Source organism: Heterodontus francisci, chromosome 7 (genome assembly GCF_036365525.1).
Source record: "Heterodontus francisci isolate sHetFra1 chromosome 7, sHetFra1.hap1, whole genome shotgun sequence".
NCBI classification, from domain to species: Eukaryota; Metazoa; Chordata; class Chondrichthyes; order Heterodontiformes; family Heterodontidae; genus Heterodontus; species Heterodontus francisci.
Window position 1 is genome coordinate 621572 of NC_090377.1, and position 19005 is coordinate 640576.

Genomic DNA, 19005 nt, shown 5'->3' on the forward strand with positions numbered 1-19005 from the left:
TTCACTCAGAGGGTGGTGAATCTTTGGTATTCTCTATCCCAGAGGGCTGTGAAAGCTCAGTCGCTATGTTCAAGACAGAGATTGATAGATTTCTAGATATTAAAGATATCAAGGAAATAGGAAAAGTGTGGGAAAATGGCATTGAGGTAGTAGATTAGCCCATGATCGAGTGAATGGCAGAGCAGACTCGAGAGACCTAGTGGCCTTCTCCAGCTCCTATTTCCTATGCCCTCAGTAGAAATCCAAGATGGATCATCCACTCGGCTCTTCTGGATGAAGGTGGTTGCAAATGCTTCAGCCTTGTCTTTTGTACTGAAGTGCTGAGCTCCCCCATCAATGTTGATGTGGATGTTTTTGGAGTCTCCTCTTCCAGTTAATTGATTAGTTGTCTGCACTATTCATGACTGGATGTGGCAGGACTGCAGAGCTTTGTTGTGATGTGTTGGTTGTGGGATTAGTCAGCTCTGCATGTAGCATGCCGCTTCCACTGTTTAGAATGCATGTAGTCCTGTGTTGTAGCTTCACCTCATTTTTATATATGTCTGGTGCTGCTCCTACACTCCTCATTGAACAGGGCTTAGTGAGAGAGAGAAACTGAAGGAAATCAATATTAGCAGAGAAATGGTGTTGGGGAAATTGATGGGATTGAAGGCCGATAAATCCCCAGGGCCTGATGGTATGCATCCCAGAGTACTTAAGGAAGTGGCCCCAGAAATAGTGGATGCATTGGTGGTCATCTTCCAAGATTCTATAGACTCTGGAACAGTTCCTACAGATTGGAGGGCAGCTAATGTAACCCCATTATTTAAAAAGGGAGGTAGAGAGAAAGCAGGGAATTATAGACCAGTCAGCCTGACGTCGGTAGTGGGGAAAATTCTAGAGTCCATTATCAAAGATTTTATAGCAGAGCACTTAGAGAACAGTGGTGGAATCGGACGGACACACGAAAGGGAAATCATGCTTGACAAATCTAGAGTTCTTCGAGGATGTAACTAGTAGAGCTGATGAGGGGGAGCCAGTGGATGTGGTTTATTTGGACTTTCAGAAGGCTTTCAACAAAGTCCCACATAAGAGATTAGCGTGTAAAATTAAAGCACATGGGATTGAGGGTACTGATTAGAGATACAGCACTGAAACAGGCCCTTCGGCCCACCGAGTCTGTGCCGAACATCAACCACCCATTTATACTAATCCTACACTAATCCCATATTTCTACCAAACATCCCCACATATTTCCCTACCACCTACCTATACTAGTGACAATTTATAATGGCCAACTTACCTATCAACCTGCAAGTCTTTTGGCTTGTGGGAGGAAACCGGAGCACCCGGAGAAAACCCACGCAGACACAGGGAGAACTTGCAAACTCCACACAGGCAGTACCCGGAATCGAACCCGGGTCCCTGGAGCTGTGAGGCTGCGGTGCTAACCACTGTGCCACTGTGCCGCCGGTACTGTAGTGCGATGGATAGAAAATGGGTTGGCAGACAGGAAACAGAGTAGGGATAAATGGGTCTTTTTCCGAATGGCAGGCAGTGACTAGTGGGGTACCACAGGGATCGGTGCTAGGACTCCAGCTATTCACAATATACATTAATGATTTAGATGAGGGAACTAAATGTAATATCTCTAATTCACTAATAATTCACTACCACAGAAAGCAGTTGAGGCCAAAACATAGTATGTTTTCAAGAAGGAGTTAGATATAGCTCTTGGGTCTAAAGGGATCAAAGGGTATGGGGCGAATGTGGGAACAGGTTACTGAGTTGGATGATCAGCCATGATCATGAATTGCGGAACAGGCTCGAAGGGCCGAATGGCCTACTCCTGCTCCTATTTTCTATGTTTCTATCAACTAGGGTTGATCCCCTGGCTTGATGGTAATGGTAGAGTGAGGGATATGCCAGACCATGAGGTTAAAGATTGTGGTTGAATACAATTCTGCTGCTGCTGATGGGCCACAGCGCCTCATGAATGCCCTGTTTTGAGCTGCCAAATCTGTTCTGAAGCTATCATATTTAGCACAGTGGTAGTGCCACACAACATGATGAAGGGTGTCCTCAGTGTGAAGACGGGACGTTGTCTTCACAAGGATTGTGTGTTGGTCACTCCTACCAATGCTGTCATGGACAGATGCAGCAGCTACAGGTAGATTTGTGAGGATGAGGTCCTTCTTGTCGCTAATGTTAACAACCTATCTCTTAATTACAGAAGCTGTCACCCTCATCACAAAGGATGAAGCTGCAGAAAGCACAGTGACCATTGATGAAGCCAAACAGGTAAAACTCATCACTAGTGGTGGTTACCCGACAAAGGAGAGCACAGTCTCCTGGTCGTGCTGGTCTGAAACCATTGTTTACTATGAATTTGAGAGTGCTTCCGTTACTGAAATAGCCAAAGTAAATCCTTCCAAAAATAGTGGCGCAGCTGAAAGTTTGTTCCCCCTCAAAGCAGCTGTATCCCCAACAATTGGACAAGTGCTGCTGGTATTGTTTCTGATATAGGGGCTGTTATGTATTGTAGTGGTTGATATACACAGTACTAAGATTTGGGATTCACAGTTCTGAGATAAATGTCTGCTTTTATTTTGTATGTGATGTGCGTCAGTAATCTAACTGCTAGAACAAAGGGACGTCACACAGTGGCGCAGTGGTTAGCACCGGAGCCTCTCAGCTCCAGGGAGCCGGGTTCGATTCTGGGTACTGCCTGTGCGGAGTTTGCAAGTTCTCCCTGTGACCGCGTGGGTTTTCGCCGGGTGCTCCGGTTTCCTCCCACAGCCAAAGACTTGCAGGTGATAGGTAAATTGGCCGTTGTAAATTGCCCCTAATGTAGGTAGGTGGTAGGGAATATGGGATTCCTGTTGTGTTAGTATAAATGGGTGGTTGTTGGTCGGCACGGACTCGGTGGGCCGAAGGGCCTGTTTCAGTGCTGCATCTCTAAATAATATAGTACAGCATAGGAACAGGCCATTCGGCCCTCCGAGCCTGCGCCGATCTTGATGCCTGTCTAGACTAAAACCTTCTGCACTTCCGGGGTCCGTATCCCTCTATTCCCATCCTATTCATTTATTTGCAACATCATGCAACCAATGCATTGGTCAAGAGAAATAACCAAATTCAAACAAAACTCATGACCTAGCTCTGTCAGCCTTGCTGTCCTGCAGATGCTTCTGATCCATTTATGATCCATTTCAATAAGGTCCCACATAAGAGATTAACGTGCAAAATTAAAGCACATGGAATTGGAGGTAAGGTACTGACATGGATAGAGAACTGGCTGGGAGACAGGAAACAAAGAGTAGGAATAAACGGGTCTTTTTCCAAGTGGCAGGCAGTGACTAGTGGGGTACCGCAGGGATCAGTGCTAGGACCCCAGCTATTCACAATATATATGAATGATATAGATGAGGGAATTAAATGTAATATATCCAAGTTTGCAGACGACACAAAGCTGGGTGGGAGTGTGAGCTGTGAAGAGGATGCAGAGAAGTTCCAGTGTGATTTGGACAGGTTGAGTGAGTGGGCAAATAATGGCAGATGCAGTATAATGTGAATAAATGTGAAGTTATCTGCTTTGGTGGCAAAAACAGAAAGGCAGATTATTATCTGAACGGCAATAGATTGGGAAAGGGGGAGGTGCAGTGAGACCTGGGTGTCCTTGTGCACCAGTAGCTGAAAGTAAGCATGCAGGTGTAGCAGGCAATTAAGAAGGCAAATGATATGTTGACCTTCATAGCGAGAGGATTCGAGTACAGGAGCAAGGATGTCTTGCTGCAATTATACGAGCTCTTGGTGAGATCACATCTGGAGTATTGTGTGTAGTTTTGATCTCCTTATCTGAGGAAGGATGTTCTTGCTATGGAGGGAGTGCAGCGAAGGTTCACCAGACTGATTCCTGGGATGGCAGGACTGACATATGCAGAGAGACTGGGTCGATTAGGCTTGTATTAATTAGAGTTTAGAAGAATGAGAGGGGATCTCATAGAAGCCTACAAAATTCTAACAGGACTGGACAGACTAGATGCAGGAAGGATGTTCCCGATGGCGGGGGAGTCCAGGACCAGGGGTCACAATATAAGGATAAGGGGTAAGCCATTTAGGACTGAGATGAGGAGGGATTTCTTCACCCAGAGAGTGGTGAACCTGTGGAATTCTCTACCACAGAAAGCAGTTGAGGCCAAATCATTAAATATATTCAAGAAAGAGTTAGATATAGTTCTTAGGGCTAAAGGGATCAAGGGATACAGGGAGAATGCGGGAACAGGGTACTGAGTTTGGATGATCAGCCATGACTGTATTGAATGGCGGAGCAGGCTCGAAGGGCTGAATGGCCTACTCCTGCTCCTATTTTTCTATATTTCTATTCCTTTCTGTACTTCTGAATTGTTTCTTTCTCATTTGCAGTTTTTGGCACCAGAGGAGAGGCCCATGGAAGAATCGGCAGTGCCCGAGGGAGACGGAGATGTGGATGATCTGGTTAGTGTCGCAATTAGCATCACAATAAGGTTTTCCTATTGGAATTCCCAAAGTAAAGGATTCTGGGTCCCATTGATTCTGTGATAGTTTACCCCAATGCCATTGTTCATCAAGTCAGCAACAGCATTCTGCCCAGCTGGTATTAAATCTCAAGTCGATGGGAGGAATTTTATGCTCTCCCCCACATCAGATTTGGAGGCAGGGAGAGCATATAATTGGGCAGGATGGTGGTGGGGGGGGGGCCCACCACCTTTCCGCCTCCACCCAAATTTAGTCCAGGTGGGGGTGGGAGGTAAGGTCTGTGATTGGCCTTCCCGCCCTGCCGCCAATTGAGGCCTTTAATTGGGCAATTAAGGGCCTCATCCCGCCACCGCCAGAATTAACCCTGCGGTGGGTTGGCCTGCCATTGCATGAGGAGCATGCTAAGCAAACCCAGTTTGCCTGTTCTGGGAGGGTGGGGGCAGTCCCTCGTTAAAAGACATTTAGTGTCTGACCGAGGAACCTGGCATCGGGGAGGGGGGGCCACCAAGAGCCTCTCGCCTACCCTTGCTGCCGATCCCCCCCCTACACCCTCCTCCCCCGTGACCCTCTCCCCGTGAAACCCTTCCTGCTGAGATTTACCTGTGGTCTGATTCCAGGGCCTGGCGTGAGTGTTCTACTGGCAGCAGTATCACCTCAGAGGCGCTGTTCAGTTAAAGAGTTGCTGGCCTCTGATTGGCCGACAGCTGTCAGCAGGCAGGACATCCGTCGCCGAGGTCCTTGATCCCATCGAAGGCCCACCGCTGTCCACCTAAGCGTCTAATTGGCACTTGTTTTGGCAGGCCTTCCTCAGAGGAGGTGACGCAGTGCTCTCGCTGACGCTTTTGCCGGTGCTCGAGACCCCCTTTGCCAAAACAAAAATACTGGCCAATGTGTGTGATGCAATTGGTTAATTGGTGTTGCTTGGATGGAGAAGGGCTGAATCCAAGGAGTCATTGTTGCCTCCACTTTTATTCTCAATGTATATCAATTAAATTGGCGGCACAATGTAAAACATTTCTGATTACACAAAAACAAGGACGACTCTAATAGACGTTAGGACGATACGCGTTAGCGGAAGTGCCAGGTGATACATTTAGAGGGGAAAGCGGAGAACTGAAGTACATTCAATGATGCTGTAGCTGAACAGAGACCTAGGGCTACCTCAGTCCCGGAAAGTGCAAGCCATAAAAAGGCCAACAGCATTTGGGACTTATGAATATGGTTCAGAGTAAATTAGTGATACATTCTTACAAAACATTTACCAGCATTGTGCGAATTTTGTGCACATCAGTGTTAAAAGGACATTCTCAAGGGCAATTAGGGATGGTCAATAAATGCTGGCCTAGCCAGCGACGCCCACAACCCATGAATGAATTTTTTAAAAATCATAGAGCATGGACAGTGTTGATTCAACAGGGAATACTACAAGATACTGAAGGTAGCAATGGAGAAGAGAAGGCTACAGCGAGAATTGTAAGTTATAAAAATAATGTTTTAATTATGAATAGAGAAAGACTGTTTCCATTGGTTACTGACTCAGTGATGAAGCATGAACGATTTAAAATATCTCTAAGGGATTGAGGACAGAGTTAGGAGAAATGTCTTAACACAGAAGGTTGTTGGAGCTTGGACTACTTCACCACAGGAGTGATTGAACCAAAGAACATTACATCATTTCAGGGGGAGAGTATATAAATCTTTTCAGGGGATATAGATAAAGACCTATGGGGAGAATGAAGGGCAGTGGGATTAGTTTGGGATTGAATCAAGGACAAGGCGAAGAGAGCAGGGCAGTGGGAGCACAATTTTCTTCCTGGGAAGTTCGGCCTTACAGATTTTTGATATTTTGTTTCCAAGCTGTGATTTAGTTTCTCTTTGAGTGTCTGTTTAAGATCATTTATTATCCTGCAGAGATTATACCAGCATGTGTGTAGTGTGTAGCACATACGAACATTTGAATTAGGAGCAGCAGTAGGCCATTCGGCTCCTCTAGCCTGCTCCGCCATTCAATAAGATCATGGCTGATCTGTTTGTGTCTCGTATTCCACACTCCCATCTACTCCCGATAACCTTTGATTCCCTTGCCTAACAAGAATCTATCTACCTCCGCCTTAAAATATTCAATGACCCCGCCTCCACCACCTTCTGAGGCAGAGTTCCAAAGTCACACAACTCTCAGAGAAATTTTAGAAGTGCCCCCTAGTTCTGGACTCACCCACAAGAGGAAACATGCTTTCCACATCCAAGACCATTCAGGATCTTATAAATTTCAATCAAGTCTCCCCTCACTCTTCTAAACTCCAGTGAAAACAAGCCCAGTCTGTCCAACTTTTCCTCATAAGAAAACCTGCTCATTCCAGGTATCAATCTAGTAAACCTCCTCTAAACCGCCTGCAATGCATTTTTTTTTAGAACATTACAGCGCAGTACAGGCCCTTCGGCCCTCGATGTTGCACCGACCTGTGAAACCATCTGACCTACACTATTCCATTTTCATCCATATGTCTATCCAATGACCACTTAAATGCCCTTAAAGTTGGCGAGTCTACTACTGTTGCAGGCAGGGCGTTCCACGCCCCTACTACTCTCTGAGTAAAGAAACTACCTCTAACATCTGTCCTATATCTATCACCCCTCAACTTAAAGCTATGTCCCCTCGTGTTTGCCATCACCATCCGAGGAAAAAGACTCTCACTATCCACCCTATCTAACCCTCTGATTATCTTATATGTCTCTATTAAGTCACCTCTCCTCCTCCTTCTCTCCAACAAAAACAACCTCAAGTCCCTCAGCCTTTCCTCATAAGACCTTCCCTCCATACCAGGCAACATCCTAGTAAATCTCCTCTGCACCCTTTCCAAAGCTTCCACATCCTTCCTATAATGCGGTGACCAGAACTGCACACAGTATTCGAGATGTGGTCTCACCAATGCCCTGTATAACTGAAGCATAATATCCTTACTTTTATTTTCAATTCTTCACGTAATAAAGGATAGCATTCCATTAGCATTCTTTATTACTTTCTGTACCTGCATACTAACTTCTTGTAACTCATGCATTAGAACACCTAGATCCCTCTGCACCTCGGAATTCTGCAGTCGTTCTCCATTTAAGTAATACTCTGCTTTTTTATTCTTCCTGCCAAAGTGAACAACTTCACATTTTCCCATCTGCCAGCTTTTTGCCCACTCACTCAAGCTATTTATATCGGTCTGTAACCTCCTTATGTCCTCTTCACAACATACTTTCCGACCTATCTTTGTGTCATCTGCAAATTTTGCTACCATGCCATTGCTCTCCTCATCTAAATCATAGATATAAATTGTAAAAAGCTGTGTCCCCAGCACAGACCCCTGTGGGACTCCACTCGTCACATCCTGCCAATCAGAAAAGGACCCATTTATGCATACTGTCTGTTTTCTGCCAGCCAGCCAATCTTCTATCCATGCCAATATGTTACCCCTTCCACCATGAGCTCCTCCTTTGCACAATAACCTTTTATGTGGCACCTTGTCAAATGTCTTCTGGAAATCCAAGTACAGTACGTCAACGGGCTCCCCTTTATACACATGCTACTCCTTCAAAGAACTCCAATAAATTGATTAAACATAATTTCCCTTTCACAAAACCATGCTGACTACTCCCGATTACCTAGAGTTGTTCTAAGTGTCCAGCTATAGCCTCCTTAATAATCGATTCTAACACTTTCACCACAACAGACGTCAAGCTAACTAGCCTATAGTTACCTGTTTTCTGCCTCCCCCACCCTCCTCCCCCCCTTCTTGAAAAGAGGGGTTATATTTGCTACTTTCCAGTCTCATGGAACCTTTCCAGCATCTAGCAAATTTTGAAAAATTAACACCAATGCATCTACTACCTCATTAGCCACCTCTTTTAAGACCGTAGGATGAAGTCCATCAGGACCCGGGGACTTGTCAGCTCGCAGCTCCATCAGTTTGCTCAGTACCGCTTCCCTGGTGATAGTAATTTCGTCAAATTCTTCTCTTCCTTCCACCTCCTGATTTACAGCTATTACTGGAATGCTTTTTGAATCCTCTATAGTGAAGACAGAAGCAAAATATTTGTTCATTTCATCTGCCATTTCCTTATTATCTGCTATTAACTCCCCATTCTCAGTCTCTAGAGGACTAACACTCACTGTACTTACTCTTTTCCTTTTTAAATACCTGCAGAAACTCTTGCTATCTGTTTTCACATTTCTGGCTAGCTTCCTCTCATACTCTAATTTCTTTCTCCTGATCAACCTTTTAGTTTTCCTCTGCTGTTCTTGATATTCTGACCAATCATCTGACCTGCCACTCACCTTTGTGCAATTATATGCTTTTTCCTTAAGTTTGATGCTTTCCTTAATTCTTTAGTTAATCATGGATGGTGGGTCCTCGCCTTAGAATTTTTCTTTACAGTAGTAAGATACTTATCCTGAGTATTCTGAAATATACCCTTAAATGTCTGGCACAGCTTCTCTATTGATTTATCTCCGAGCCTAGTAACCCAGTTCATTTCAGCTAGCTCAGCTTTCATGCCCACATAGTTGCCCTTATTTCAGTTTAAAATACTAGTCTTGGACTCACTCTTCTCTCTTTCAAACTGGATGTAAAATTCAATCATATTGTGGTCGCTGCAACTAGAGGTGCCTTTACTCTGAGGTCATTAATTAATCCTGTCACATTACACAATACCAAGTCTAATATAATCTGGAACCAACCAGAGAGCAGAACGTGCTGCTCGAATAAAACTATCTCAAAAACAATCTATGAACTCCACATCCAGGCTACTATTACCAATCTGATTTGCCCAGTTTATATGTAGATTTAAATTACCCATAATTATTGCTGTCCCTTTATCACAAGCACCCAATTTTTTTTATTTGTTGGTAGGATGTGGGCATTGCTGGCTAGGCCAGGATTTGTTTCCCATCCCTAAATACCCTTGAACTTAGTGGCTTGTTAGGCCATTTCAGAGGGCATGTAAGAGTCAACCACATTGCTGTGGGTCTGGAGTCACATGTAGGCCAGACCAGGTAAGGACAGCAGATTTCCTTCCCTAAAGGACATTAGTGAACCAGGGGGGCTTTTACAACAATCAACAATGGTTTCATGGTTATCATTAGACTAGCTTTTTTTTAAATTCAAGATTGATTAATTGCATTCAAATTTCACCATAATGGGATTCGAACCCATGTCCCCAGAGCATTAACTTGGGCTCTGAATTACTAGTCCTGTGACATTACCACTATGCCACCCCCTCCCATCTTCTTATATACATCGTCCAACATTGTGGTTACTGTTAAGGGCCCTGCAGACCACTCCCACTCGTGACTTCTTTCCCCTACTATCTCCACCCAAACCGATTCTACATCCTGATCTCCTGAACCAAGGTCAGTTCTAACTATTGCACCAATGCCTTGATTAACAGTGCTACCCCTCCAAATTTACCTAGCTTCCTGTTCTTCTTGAATGTCATATACAATCTGTAACCTCATTGCCCGGCATATCCACCACTCTACCATTACCATCAAACCAGGGGACCAACCCTGGTTCAATCAGTAGTGCAGGAGGGCATGCCAGAAGCAGCTGCAAGCAGACCTCAAAATGAGGTGTCAACCTGGTGAAGCTGCAACCCAGGTCAACCTGCATGAAAAACAGCGTAAACAGCATGCGATAGACAGAGCTAAGTGATCCCATAACCAACGGATCAAAGAAGAACAAAGAACAGTACAGCACAGGAACAGGCCATTTGGCCCGCCAAGCCTGCACCGATCTTGATGCCTGCCTAAACTAACACCTTCTGCACTTCCGGGGCCCATATCCCTCTATTCCCTTCCTATTCATGTATTTGTCAAGATGTCTCTTAAACGTCGCTATCGTATCTGCTTCCACCACCTCCCCTGGCAGCAAGTTCCAGGCACTCACCACCCTCTGTGCAAAAAACGTGCCTCGCACATCCCCTCTAAACTTTGCCCCTCGCACCTTAAACCTATGTCCCCAAGTAACTGACTCTTCCACCCTGGGAAAAAGCTTCTGACTATCCACTCTGTCCATGCCACTCATAACTTTGTAAACCTCTATCATGTCGCCCCTCCACCTCCGTCGTTCCAGTGAAAACAATCCGAGTTTATCCAACCTCTCCTCATAGCTAATGCCCTCCAGATCAGGCAACATCCTGGTAAACCTCTTCTGTACCCTCTCCAAAGCCTCCACGTCCTTCTGGTAGTGTGGCGACCAGAATTGCACGCAACATTCTAAGTGTGGCCTAACTAAGGTTCTGTACAGCTGCAACATGACTTGCCAATTTTTATACTCTATGCCCCGACAGATGAATGCAAGCATGCCATATGCCTTCTTGACTACCTTATCCACCTGTGTTGCCACTTTCAGTGACCTGTGGACCTGTACGCCCAGATCTCTCTGCCTGTCAATACTCCTACGGGTTCTGCCATTTACTGTGTACCTCCCACCTGCATTAGATCTTCCAAAATGCATTACCTCACATTTGTCCGGATTAAACTCCATCTGCCATTTCTCCGCCCAAGTCTCCAACCGATCTATATCCTGCTGTATCTTCTGACAATCCTCATCATTATCCGCAACTCCACCAACCTTTGTGTCGTCCGCAAATTTACTAATCAGACCAGCTACATTTTCCTCCAAATCATTTATATATACTACAAACAGCAAAGGTCCCAGCACTGATCCCTGCGGAACACCACTAGTCACATCCCTCCATTCAGAAAAGCACCCATCCACTGATACCCTCTGTCTTCTGTGACAGAGCCAGTTCTGTATCCATCTTGCCAGCTCACCTCTGATCCCGTGTAACTTCACCTTTTGTACCAGTCTGCCATGCGGGACCTTGTCAAAGGCTTTACTAAAGTCCATATAGACAACATCCACTGCCCTTCCTTCATCAATCATCTTCGTCACTTCCTCAAAAAACTCAATCAAATTAGTAAGACACGAACTCCCCTTCACAAAACCATGCTGTCTCTCGCTAATAAGTTCGTTTGTTTCCAAATGGGAGTAAATCCTGTCCTGAAGAATCCTCTCTAATAATTTCCCTACCACTGACGTAAGACTCACCGGCCTATAATTTCCTGGATTACCCTTGCAACCCTTCTTAAACAAAGGCACAACATTGGCTATTCTCCAGTCCTCTGGGACCTCACCTGTTGCCAATGAGGATGCAAAGATTTCTGTCAAGGCCCCAGCAATTTCTTCCCTTGCCTCCCTCAGTATTCTAGGGTAGATCCCATCAGGCCCTGGGGACTTATCTACCTTAATGCTTTGCAAGACACGCAACACCTCCTCCTTTTTGATAATGAGATGACTGAGACTATCTGCACTCCCTTCCCTAGGCTCATCATCCACCAAGTCCTTCTCTTTGGTGAATACTGATGCAAAGTACTCATTTAGCACCTCGCCCATTTCCTCTGGCTCCACACATAGATTCCCATCTCTGTCCTTGAGTGGGCCAACCCTTTCCTTGGTTACCCTCTTGCTCTTTATATATGTATAAAAAGCCTTGGGATTTTCCAAGGGATCAGATCTAAGCTCTGCAGTCCTGCCACATCCAGCCGTGAATGGTAGTGGAGAATTAAACAACTAACTGGAGGAGGTGGCTCCACAAATATCCCCATCCTCAATGATGGGGGTGCCCAGCACATCAGTGCGAAAGATAAGGCTGAAGCATTTGCAACAAAGTTCAGCCAGAAGTGCCAAGTTGATGATCCACCTTGGCCGCCTCCTGAAGTCCCCAGTATCAAGATGTCAGTCTTCAGCCAATTCGATTCACTTTGCTTGATATCAAGAAACGACTGAAGGCACTGGATACTGCAAAGGCTGTGGGTCCTGACAATATTCCAACAATAGTACCAAAGACCTGTGCTCCAGAACTTGCTGCACCCCTAGCCAAGCTGTTCCAGTACAGCTACAACACTGGCATCTACCCTGCAATATGAAAAATTGCCCAGGTATGTCCTGTATACAATAAGCAGGACAAGTCCAACCCGGACAATTACCGCCCCATCAGTCTACTCTCAATCATCAGTAAAGTGATGGAAGGTGTCGTTCGACAGTGCTATCAAGCGGCACTTGCTTATCAATAACCTGCTCAGTGATGCTCAGTTTGGGTTCCACCCGGACCACTCAGCTCCTGATCTCATTACAGCCTTGGTTCAAACATGGACAAAATAGATGAGCTGAAGAGGTGAGGTGAGAGTGACTGCCCTTGACATCAACGCAGCATTTCACCAAGCATGGCATCAAGGAGCCCTAGCAAAACTTAAGTCAATGGGAATCGGGGGGAAAACTCTCCACTGGTTGAGTCATACATAACGCAAAGGAAGATGGTTGTGGTTGTTGGAGGTCAATGATCTCAGCAGCAGGACATCACTGCCGGAGTTCCTCAGGGTAGTGTCCTTGGCCCAACCATCCTCAAAAGCTTCATCAATGACCTTCCTTCAATCATAAGGTTAGAAGTGGGGATGTTCGCTGATGATTGCACAATGTTCAGCACCATTTTCGACTCCTCAGATACTGAAGCAGTCCTTGTAGCAAGATGCAGCAAGACCTGGACAATATCCAGGCTTTGGCTGATAAGTGGCAAGTAACATTCACGCCACACAAGTGCCAGGCAATGACCATCTCCAACAAGAGAATCTAACCATCTGCTCTTGACATTTAATGGCATTACGATCTCTGAATCCCCCATTATTAGCATCTTGCGGGTTACCATTGACCAGAAACTGAACTGGAGTGGTCATATAAATACCACAGCTACGAGAGCAGGTCAGAGGCTAGGAATCCTGCGGCAAATAACTCCCCTCCTGACTCCCCAAAGCCTGTCCACCATCTACAAGGCACAAGTCAGGAGTGTGATGGAATACTCTCCACTTGCCTGGATGGATGCAGCTCCAACAACACTCAAATAGCCCAACACCATCCAGGACAAAGCAGGCCATTTGATTGGCACCCCATTCACAAACATTCATTCCCTCCACCACCAATGCTCAGTGGCAGCAGTGTGCACCATCTACAGGATGCACTGCAGCAACGCACCAAGGCTCCTTAGCCAGCACCTTCCAAACCTTCAACCTCTACCACCTAGAAGGACAAGGGCAGTAGATGCATGGGAACACCACCACCTGCAAGTTCCCCCTTCAAGCCACACACTGTCATGACTTGGAACTATGTCACCATTCCTTCTCTGTTGCTGGATCAAGATCCTGGAACTCCCTTCCTAACATCACTCTGGGTGTACCTACCCCACATGGACTGCAGCAGTTCAAGAAGGCAGCTCAGCACCACCTTCTCAAGGATAGTTCGGGATGGGCAATAAATGCTGGCCTAGCCAGCGATGCCCCATGAATGAATTTTAAAAACCTCAATATTCAGGACAGATCCTTGTCATCCTGCAGCCATGTCTCCGTAATGGCTTTCAGATCATATTTATTTACTTCAATGTGCACTATCAGTTCATCTACTTTGTTATGAATGCTACGTGCATTCAGATACAGAGCTTTTAGTTTTGTCTTTTTGTTATCTTAGTAGCATCTAGTCTTGACTGTTGGTGTGTTCTTAGGTTTTTTCTCTCTGTCCCTCCTTGCCATTCTCTGACCTTCATTTCCCAAATTACTATTCTGCTCTCCTGCCTTGACTCTACCCCTTGGTTTGTTATAACTACCCAGGCTTGATCCTTCACACCCCTTAGTTTAAAGCTCTCTCTACTTCCCTAGTTATACAGTTTGCTGGAACACTGCTCCCAGCACAGTTCAGGTGCAGACTGTCCCAAAAGTACAGCCCCCACTTTCCCCAGTACTGGTGCCAATGCCCCACAAACCAAAACCCAGTTCTCCCACACCAGTCTTTGAGCCACGTATTCATTTCACTAATCTTACGTGCCCTCTGCCAATTGGCACATGGCTCAGATAATCTAGAGATTATTACCCTTAAATTTCTGCTCTTCAATTTGGTGCCTAGCTCCTCATACTGTTAGCAGAACCTCTTTCCTAGTCCTACCTATGTCGTTAGTACCTACCTGGACCACGACAACTGGATCCTCCCCCTCCCACTCCAAGTTCCTGTCCAGTCTTGAGCAGATGTCCCGAACCCTGGCACTGGGCAGGCAACACAGCCTTCTGGACTCTCACTCTCGGCTGCACAGAACAGTATCAATCCCCCTCACTATACTTTCCCCTACTATCACTACATTCCTTTTTGATGCCCCCACTTGAATAGCTTCCTGTACCACAGTGCCATGGCCAGTCTGCTCATCCACTTTGCAGACCTTGCTTTCATCCACACAGGTTAAGAGCACCTCAGGCCTGTTTGATAATTGCAAAGTCTGAGCATGGTGTCCTTATCCCTGCACATATTCCATTACGAGTACCACTGCCTTAATCTGCTATCATAATAGCATCAATTTTGATGACATTTGCAGTTCCAGTTTTCAGAGAACTAGACAGTGCAAGAAAGGAAACGGATTGTGATAGAATTTCATGAGGAGTAATCAGTAAATTAACTGATGAAAGAGAATAAGCAATTCTAGAAAATGAACGGTGCCCCAGGAATTATGGGCCAACCAAGGGTCGACATTGTGTCCAGCACTGGCTTTTTTTAACCAGTCCTGTTTTGATCTGTTTCTCACTTGTATGTTTGCTTTTGCAGCTTGATATGATGTAAGTTGAACCCGTCCGAGTGGAGGGATGCTGTGGGAACTAGAAGAAGAAAAAGTTGTGGGCTCATGCTGCAGTGATGGACTGCTCAAGCTGCAAGAATGTTTACACGGTGGATTTTCTCACATAAACATTGTTCTTAAGTTCATTTCACAACTGTGTTCAGGTGGTTCTTTGCTCATCAATCTGAAATGAGAAAATAAAAGTTAATAGCTGATCTTATGCAATAGTTTAATGTGCCAGATAGTGCAGACAGCAATTAGAGGAGTGAGGAATGAATTAAACTAATATGGTACAATGGGAAAGATCTAAGTTTAATTCTAAAGAGGGAGAGCAGGATTAATAAAGCTGTTGGAACATAAGTGAAATAGTGAGAACATATTACCAGAATAGAAAGAGAAATAGGCTTTGAAAGCACAAGAAATATAAAACACTTTTTAGAAGACTTCTTCAAAATAATGGTTTGCGTTTAAAGAACAGTACAGCACAGGAACAGGCTATTCGGCCCTCCAAGCCTGCGCCGATCTTGATGCCTGTCTAAACTAAAACCTTCTGCACTTCCGGGGTCCGTATCCCTCTATTCCCATCCTATTCATGTATTTGTCAAGATGCCTCTTAAATGTCGCTATTGTATCTGCTTCCACCACCTCCCCCGGCAGCAAGTTCCAGGCACTCACCACCCTCTGTGTAAAAAACTTGCCTCGCACATCCCCTCTAAACATTGCCCCTCGCACCTTAAGCCTATGTCCCCTAGTAACTGACTCTTCCACCCTGGGAAAAAGCTTCTGACTATCCACTCTGTCCATGCTACCCATAACTTTGTAAACCTCTATCAGGTCGCCCCTCCACCTCCGTCGTTCCAATGAAAACAAATCCAACCTCTCCTCAGCTAATACCCTCCAGACTAGGCAACATCCTGGTAAACCTCTTCTGTATCCTCTCCAAAGCCTCCACATCCTTCTGGTAGTGTGGTGACCAGAATTGTACACAATATTCCAAGTGTGGCCTAACTAAAGTTCTGTACAGCTGCAGCATGACTTGCCAATTTTTATACTCTGTGCCCCGACCGATGAAGGCAAGCATGTCGTATGCCTTCTTGACTACCTTATCCATCTGCGTTGCCACTTTCAGTGACCTGTGGACCTGTACGCCTGGTTGGGGAAACAACCAATCAGTATATAAGGGGGATGTCAGGGGAAGGTTCTTTACCCAGAGAGTGGTCGGGGCATGGAATGCCTTGCCTGGGGAAGTTGTTGAGTCAGAAACTTTAGGGACTTTCAAACGGCTTTTAGATAGGTATATGGATAAAGGAGAATGATGGGGTATAGATTAAATTGTCCTTGACAGAGGACAAAGGATCGGCACAACATCGTGGGCCGAAGGGCCTGTTCTGTGCTGTATTTTCTATGTTCTATGTTCTATCTACCCTGTCAAGCCCCTTGCAAATCTTTTATGTTTCAATGAGATCACCTCTCAGTCTCCTGAGAGTATAGGCCCACTTTACTCAGCCTCTGATCATAGGACAACCCTCTAATCCCAGGAACCAATCTAGTGAACCTTCACTGTATCACCTCCAAGGCAAGTATATCCTTTCTTAAATATAGAGACTGAAACTGTGCACAGTATTCCAGATGGTCTCACTGGAGCCCTATACAAGTGTAGCAAGGCTTCTTTGTCCATGTACTCCAGTCCCCTTGCAATGAGCCAACATGCCATTTGCCTTCCTAATTGCTTTGTGTACCTGCATGCTAACTTTCTGTGTTCCTTATATAGAAACCTATAAAATTCTAACAGGACTTGACAGGGTAGATGCAGGAAGGATGTTCCCGATGGTGGGGGAGTCCAGAACCAGGGGTCATAGTCTAAGGATACGGGGTAAACCTTTCAGGACTGAGATGAGGAGAAATCTTCACCCAGAGAGTGGTGAGCCTGTGGAATTCGCTACCACAGAAAACATTTGAGGCCAAAACATTGTATGTTTTCAGGAAGGAGTTAGATGTAGCTCTTGAGTCTAAAGCGATCAAAGGGTATGGGGTGAAAGCGGGAACAGGTTACTGAGTTGGATGATCAGCCATGATCATAATGAATGGCGGAGCAGGCTCGAAGGGTCGAATGGCCTACTCCTGCTCCTATTTTCTTTGTTTCTATATGAGTACACCCAAATATCTGTGAACATCAACATTTAAATGTTTCATGCCTTTTAAAAATATTCTGCTTTTCTATTCTCACCAAAGTGAACAATCTCACACTTCCCCACATTATACTCCATCTACCACCTTGTTACCTACTCATTTAATCTGCCAATATCTCTTTGCAGCCTCTTTGTGCCGTCCTCACAGTTTGCATTCTCACCTAGCTTTCTGTTATCAGCAAACTTGGATACCTTACTCTCAGCATCTTTGCCTAAGTCATTAATATAGATTGTAAGTAGTTCAGGCATCAGCACGGATCCTTGCGGCACTTCACTCATTACAGCCTGCCAATTTGAAAATGTCTCGTTTATCCCTACTCTCTCCTTCCTGTCCATTAACCAATCCTCCATCCATACTAATAAATTACTTCCAACTCCATGAGCCCTTATCTTGCATGTTAACCTTTTGTGTGACACCTTATGGAATGCCTTTTGGATATCCAAGTATATTACATCTACTGGCTCCATTGGAGCCTCTTTGCATCCTCCTCACAGCTCACATTCCCCCCAGCTTTGTGTCGTCTGCAAACTTTGAAATGTTACATTTAGTTCCCTCACCCAAGGCATTAATATATATTGTGAATAGCTGGGGCCCCAGCACTGATCCCACCAGTACCCCACTAGTCACTGCCTGCCACCCAGAAAAAGACTCGTTTATTCCCACTCTCTGTTTCCTGTCTGTCAACGAATTCACAATCCATGCCGGTATATTACCCCCAATCCCATGTTCTTTAATGTTGCGTACTAATCTCTTATGTGGGACCTTATCAAAAGCCTTCTGAAAATCCAAATACACCACATCCACTGGTTCTCCCTTATCTATTCTACTAGTTCCATCCTCAAAAAACTCCAGTAGATTTGTTATGCATGATTTCCCTTTCGTAAACCCATGCTGACTTTGTCCAATCTCGTTTATGCTTTCCAGCTTTGTATGGACCTGTCCATACAAAGACTGTAACAGGTATAGGGGCTGCAGTTGCAGTGTCTTCGGGTCTGCAGCACAATAGGGAGATGGAGCAGAGGCCGCAGAGAGGTAAAGCTCTGTATAGCGTCCCCTGCCAAGTGGAGCTAGAATCCTCCATGCCCCTTGACAGTGTTAGGAGGCTGTCTAGCAGGTCAGCCAATGTACCCAGCATCTCGGTGTAAGAAGATAAGAAATAGGAGCAGGAGTAGACTATATGGCCCATCGAGCCTGCACCACCATTCAATCTGATCATGGCTGATTTTGGGCTTCAGCTCCACTTTCCCACCTGCTCCCCATATGCCTTGATTATCTGAGTGACTCAAAATTTGACCATCTCAGCCTTAAATATATTCAACAATGGAATATCCACAACCCTCTGGGTAGAGAATTCCAAAGTTTCACAACCCTTTGAGTGAAGAAATTTCTCCTTATCTCAGGCCTAAATGATTGGTCCCTTATCCTGAGATTGTGCTTCCGTGTTTAAGATTCCCGAGCCAGGAGAAACAACCTCTTAGTGTCTACCCTGTCAAGCCCCTTCAGAGTCTTGCATATTTCAATGAGATCACCTCTCATTCTTCTAAACTCCAGAGAATATAGACTGAATTTACTCAGCATCTCCACAGGACAACCCTTTCATCGCAGGGACCAATCTAGTGAACC

General features: G+C 45.3%; 1 protein-coding gene across 1 annotated transcript in view; it reads left to right on the forward strand.

Annotated features, from left to right (window-relative positions):
- xrcc5 (X-ray repair complementing defective repair in Chinese hamster cells 5) overlaps positions 1–15346 on the forward strand; it is a 388719-nt gene extending 373373 nt beyond the window's left edge. Inside the window, exons 19-21 of the mRNA XM_068034693.1 lie at positions 2213–2280; positions 4405–4476; positions 15183–15346. Coding sequence (XP_067890794.1) covers positions 2213–2280; positions 4405–4476; positions 15183–15197 — 155 coding nt within the window. The 3' untranslated portion in view covers positions 15198–15346. The remainder of the gene's footprint in view (positions 1–2212; positions 2281–4404; positions 4477–15182) is intronic.
- The last annotated feature ends 3659 nt before the right edge of the window (positions 15347–19005 follow it).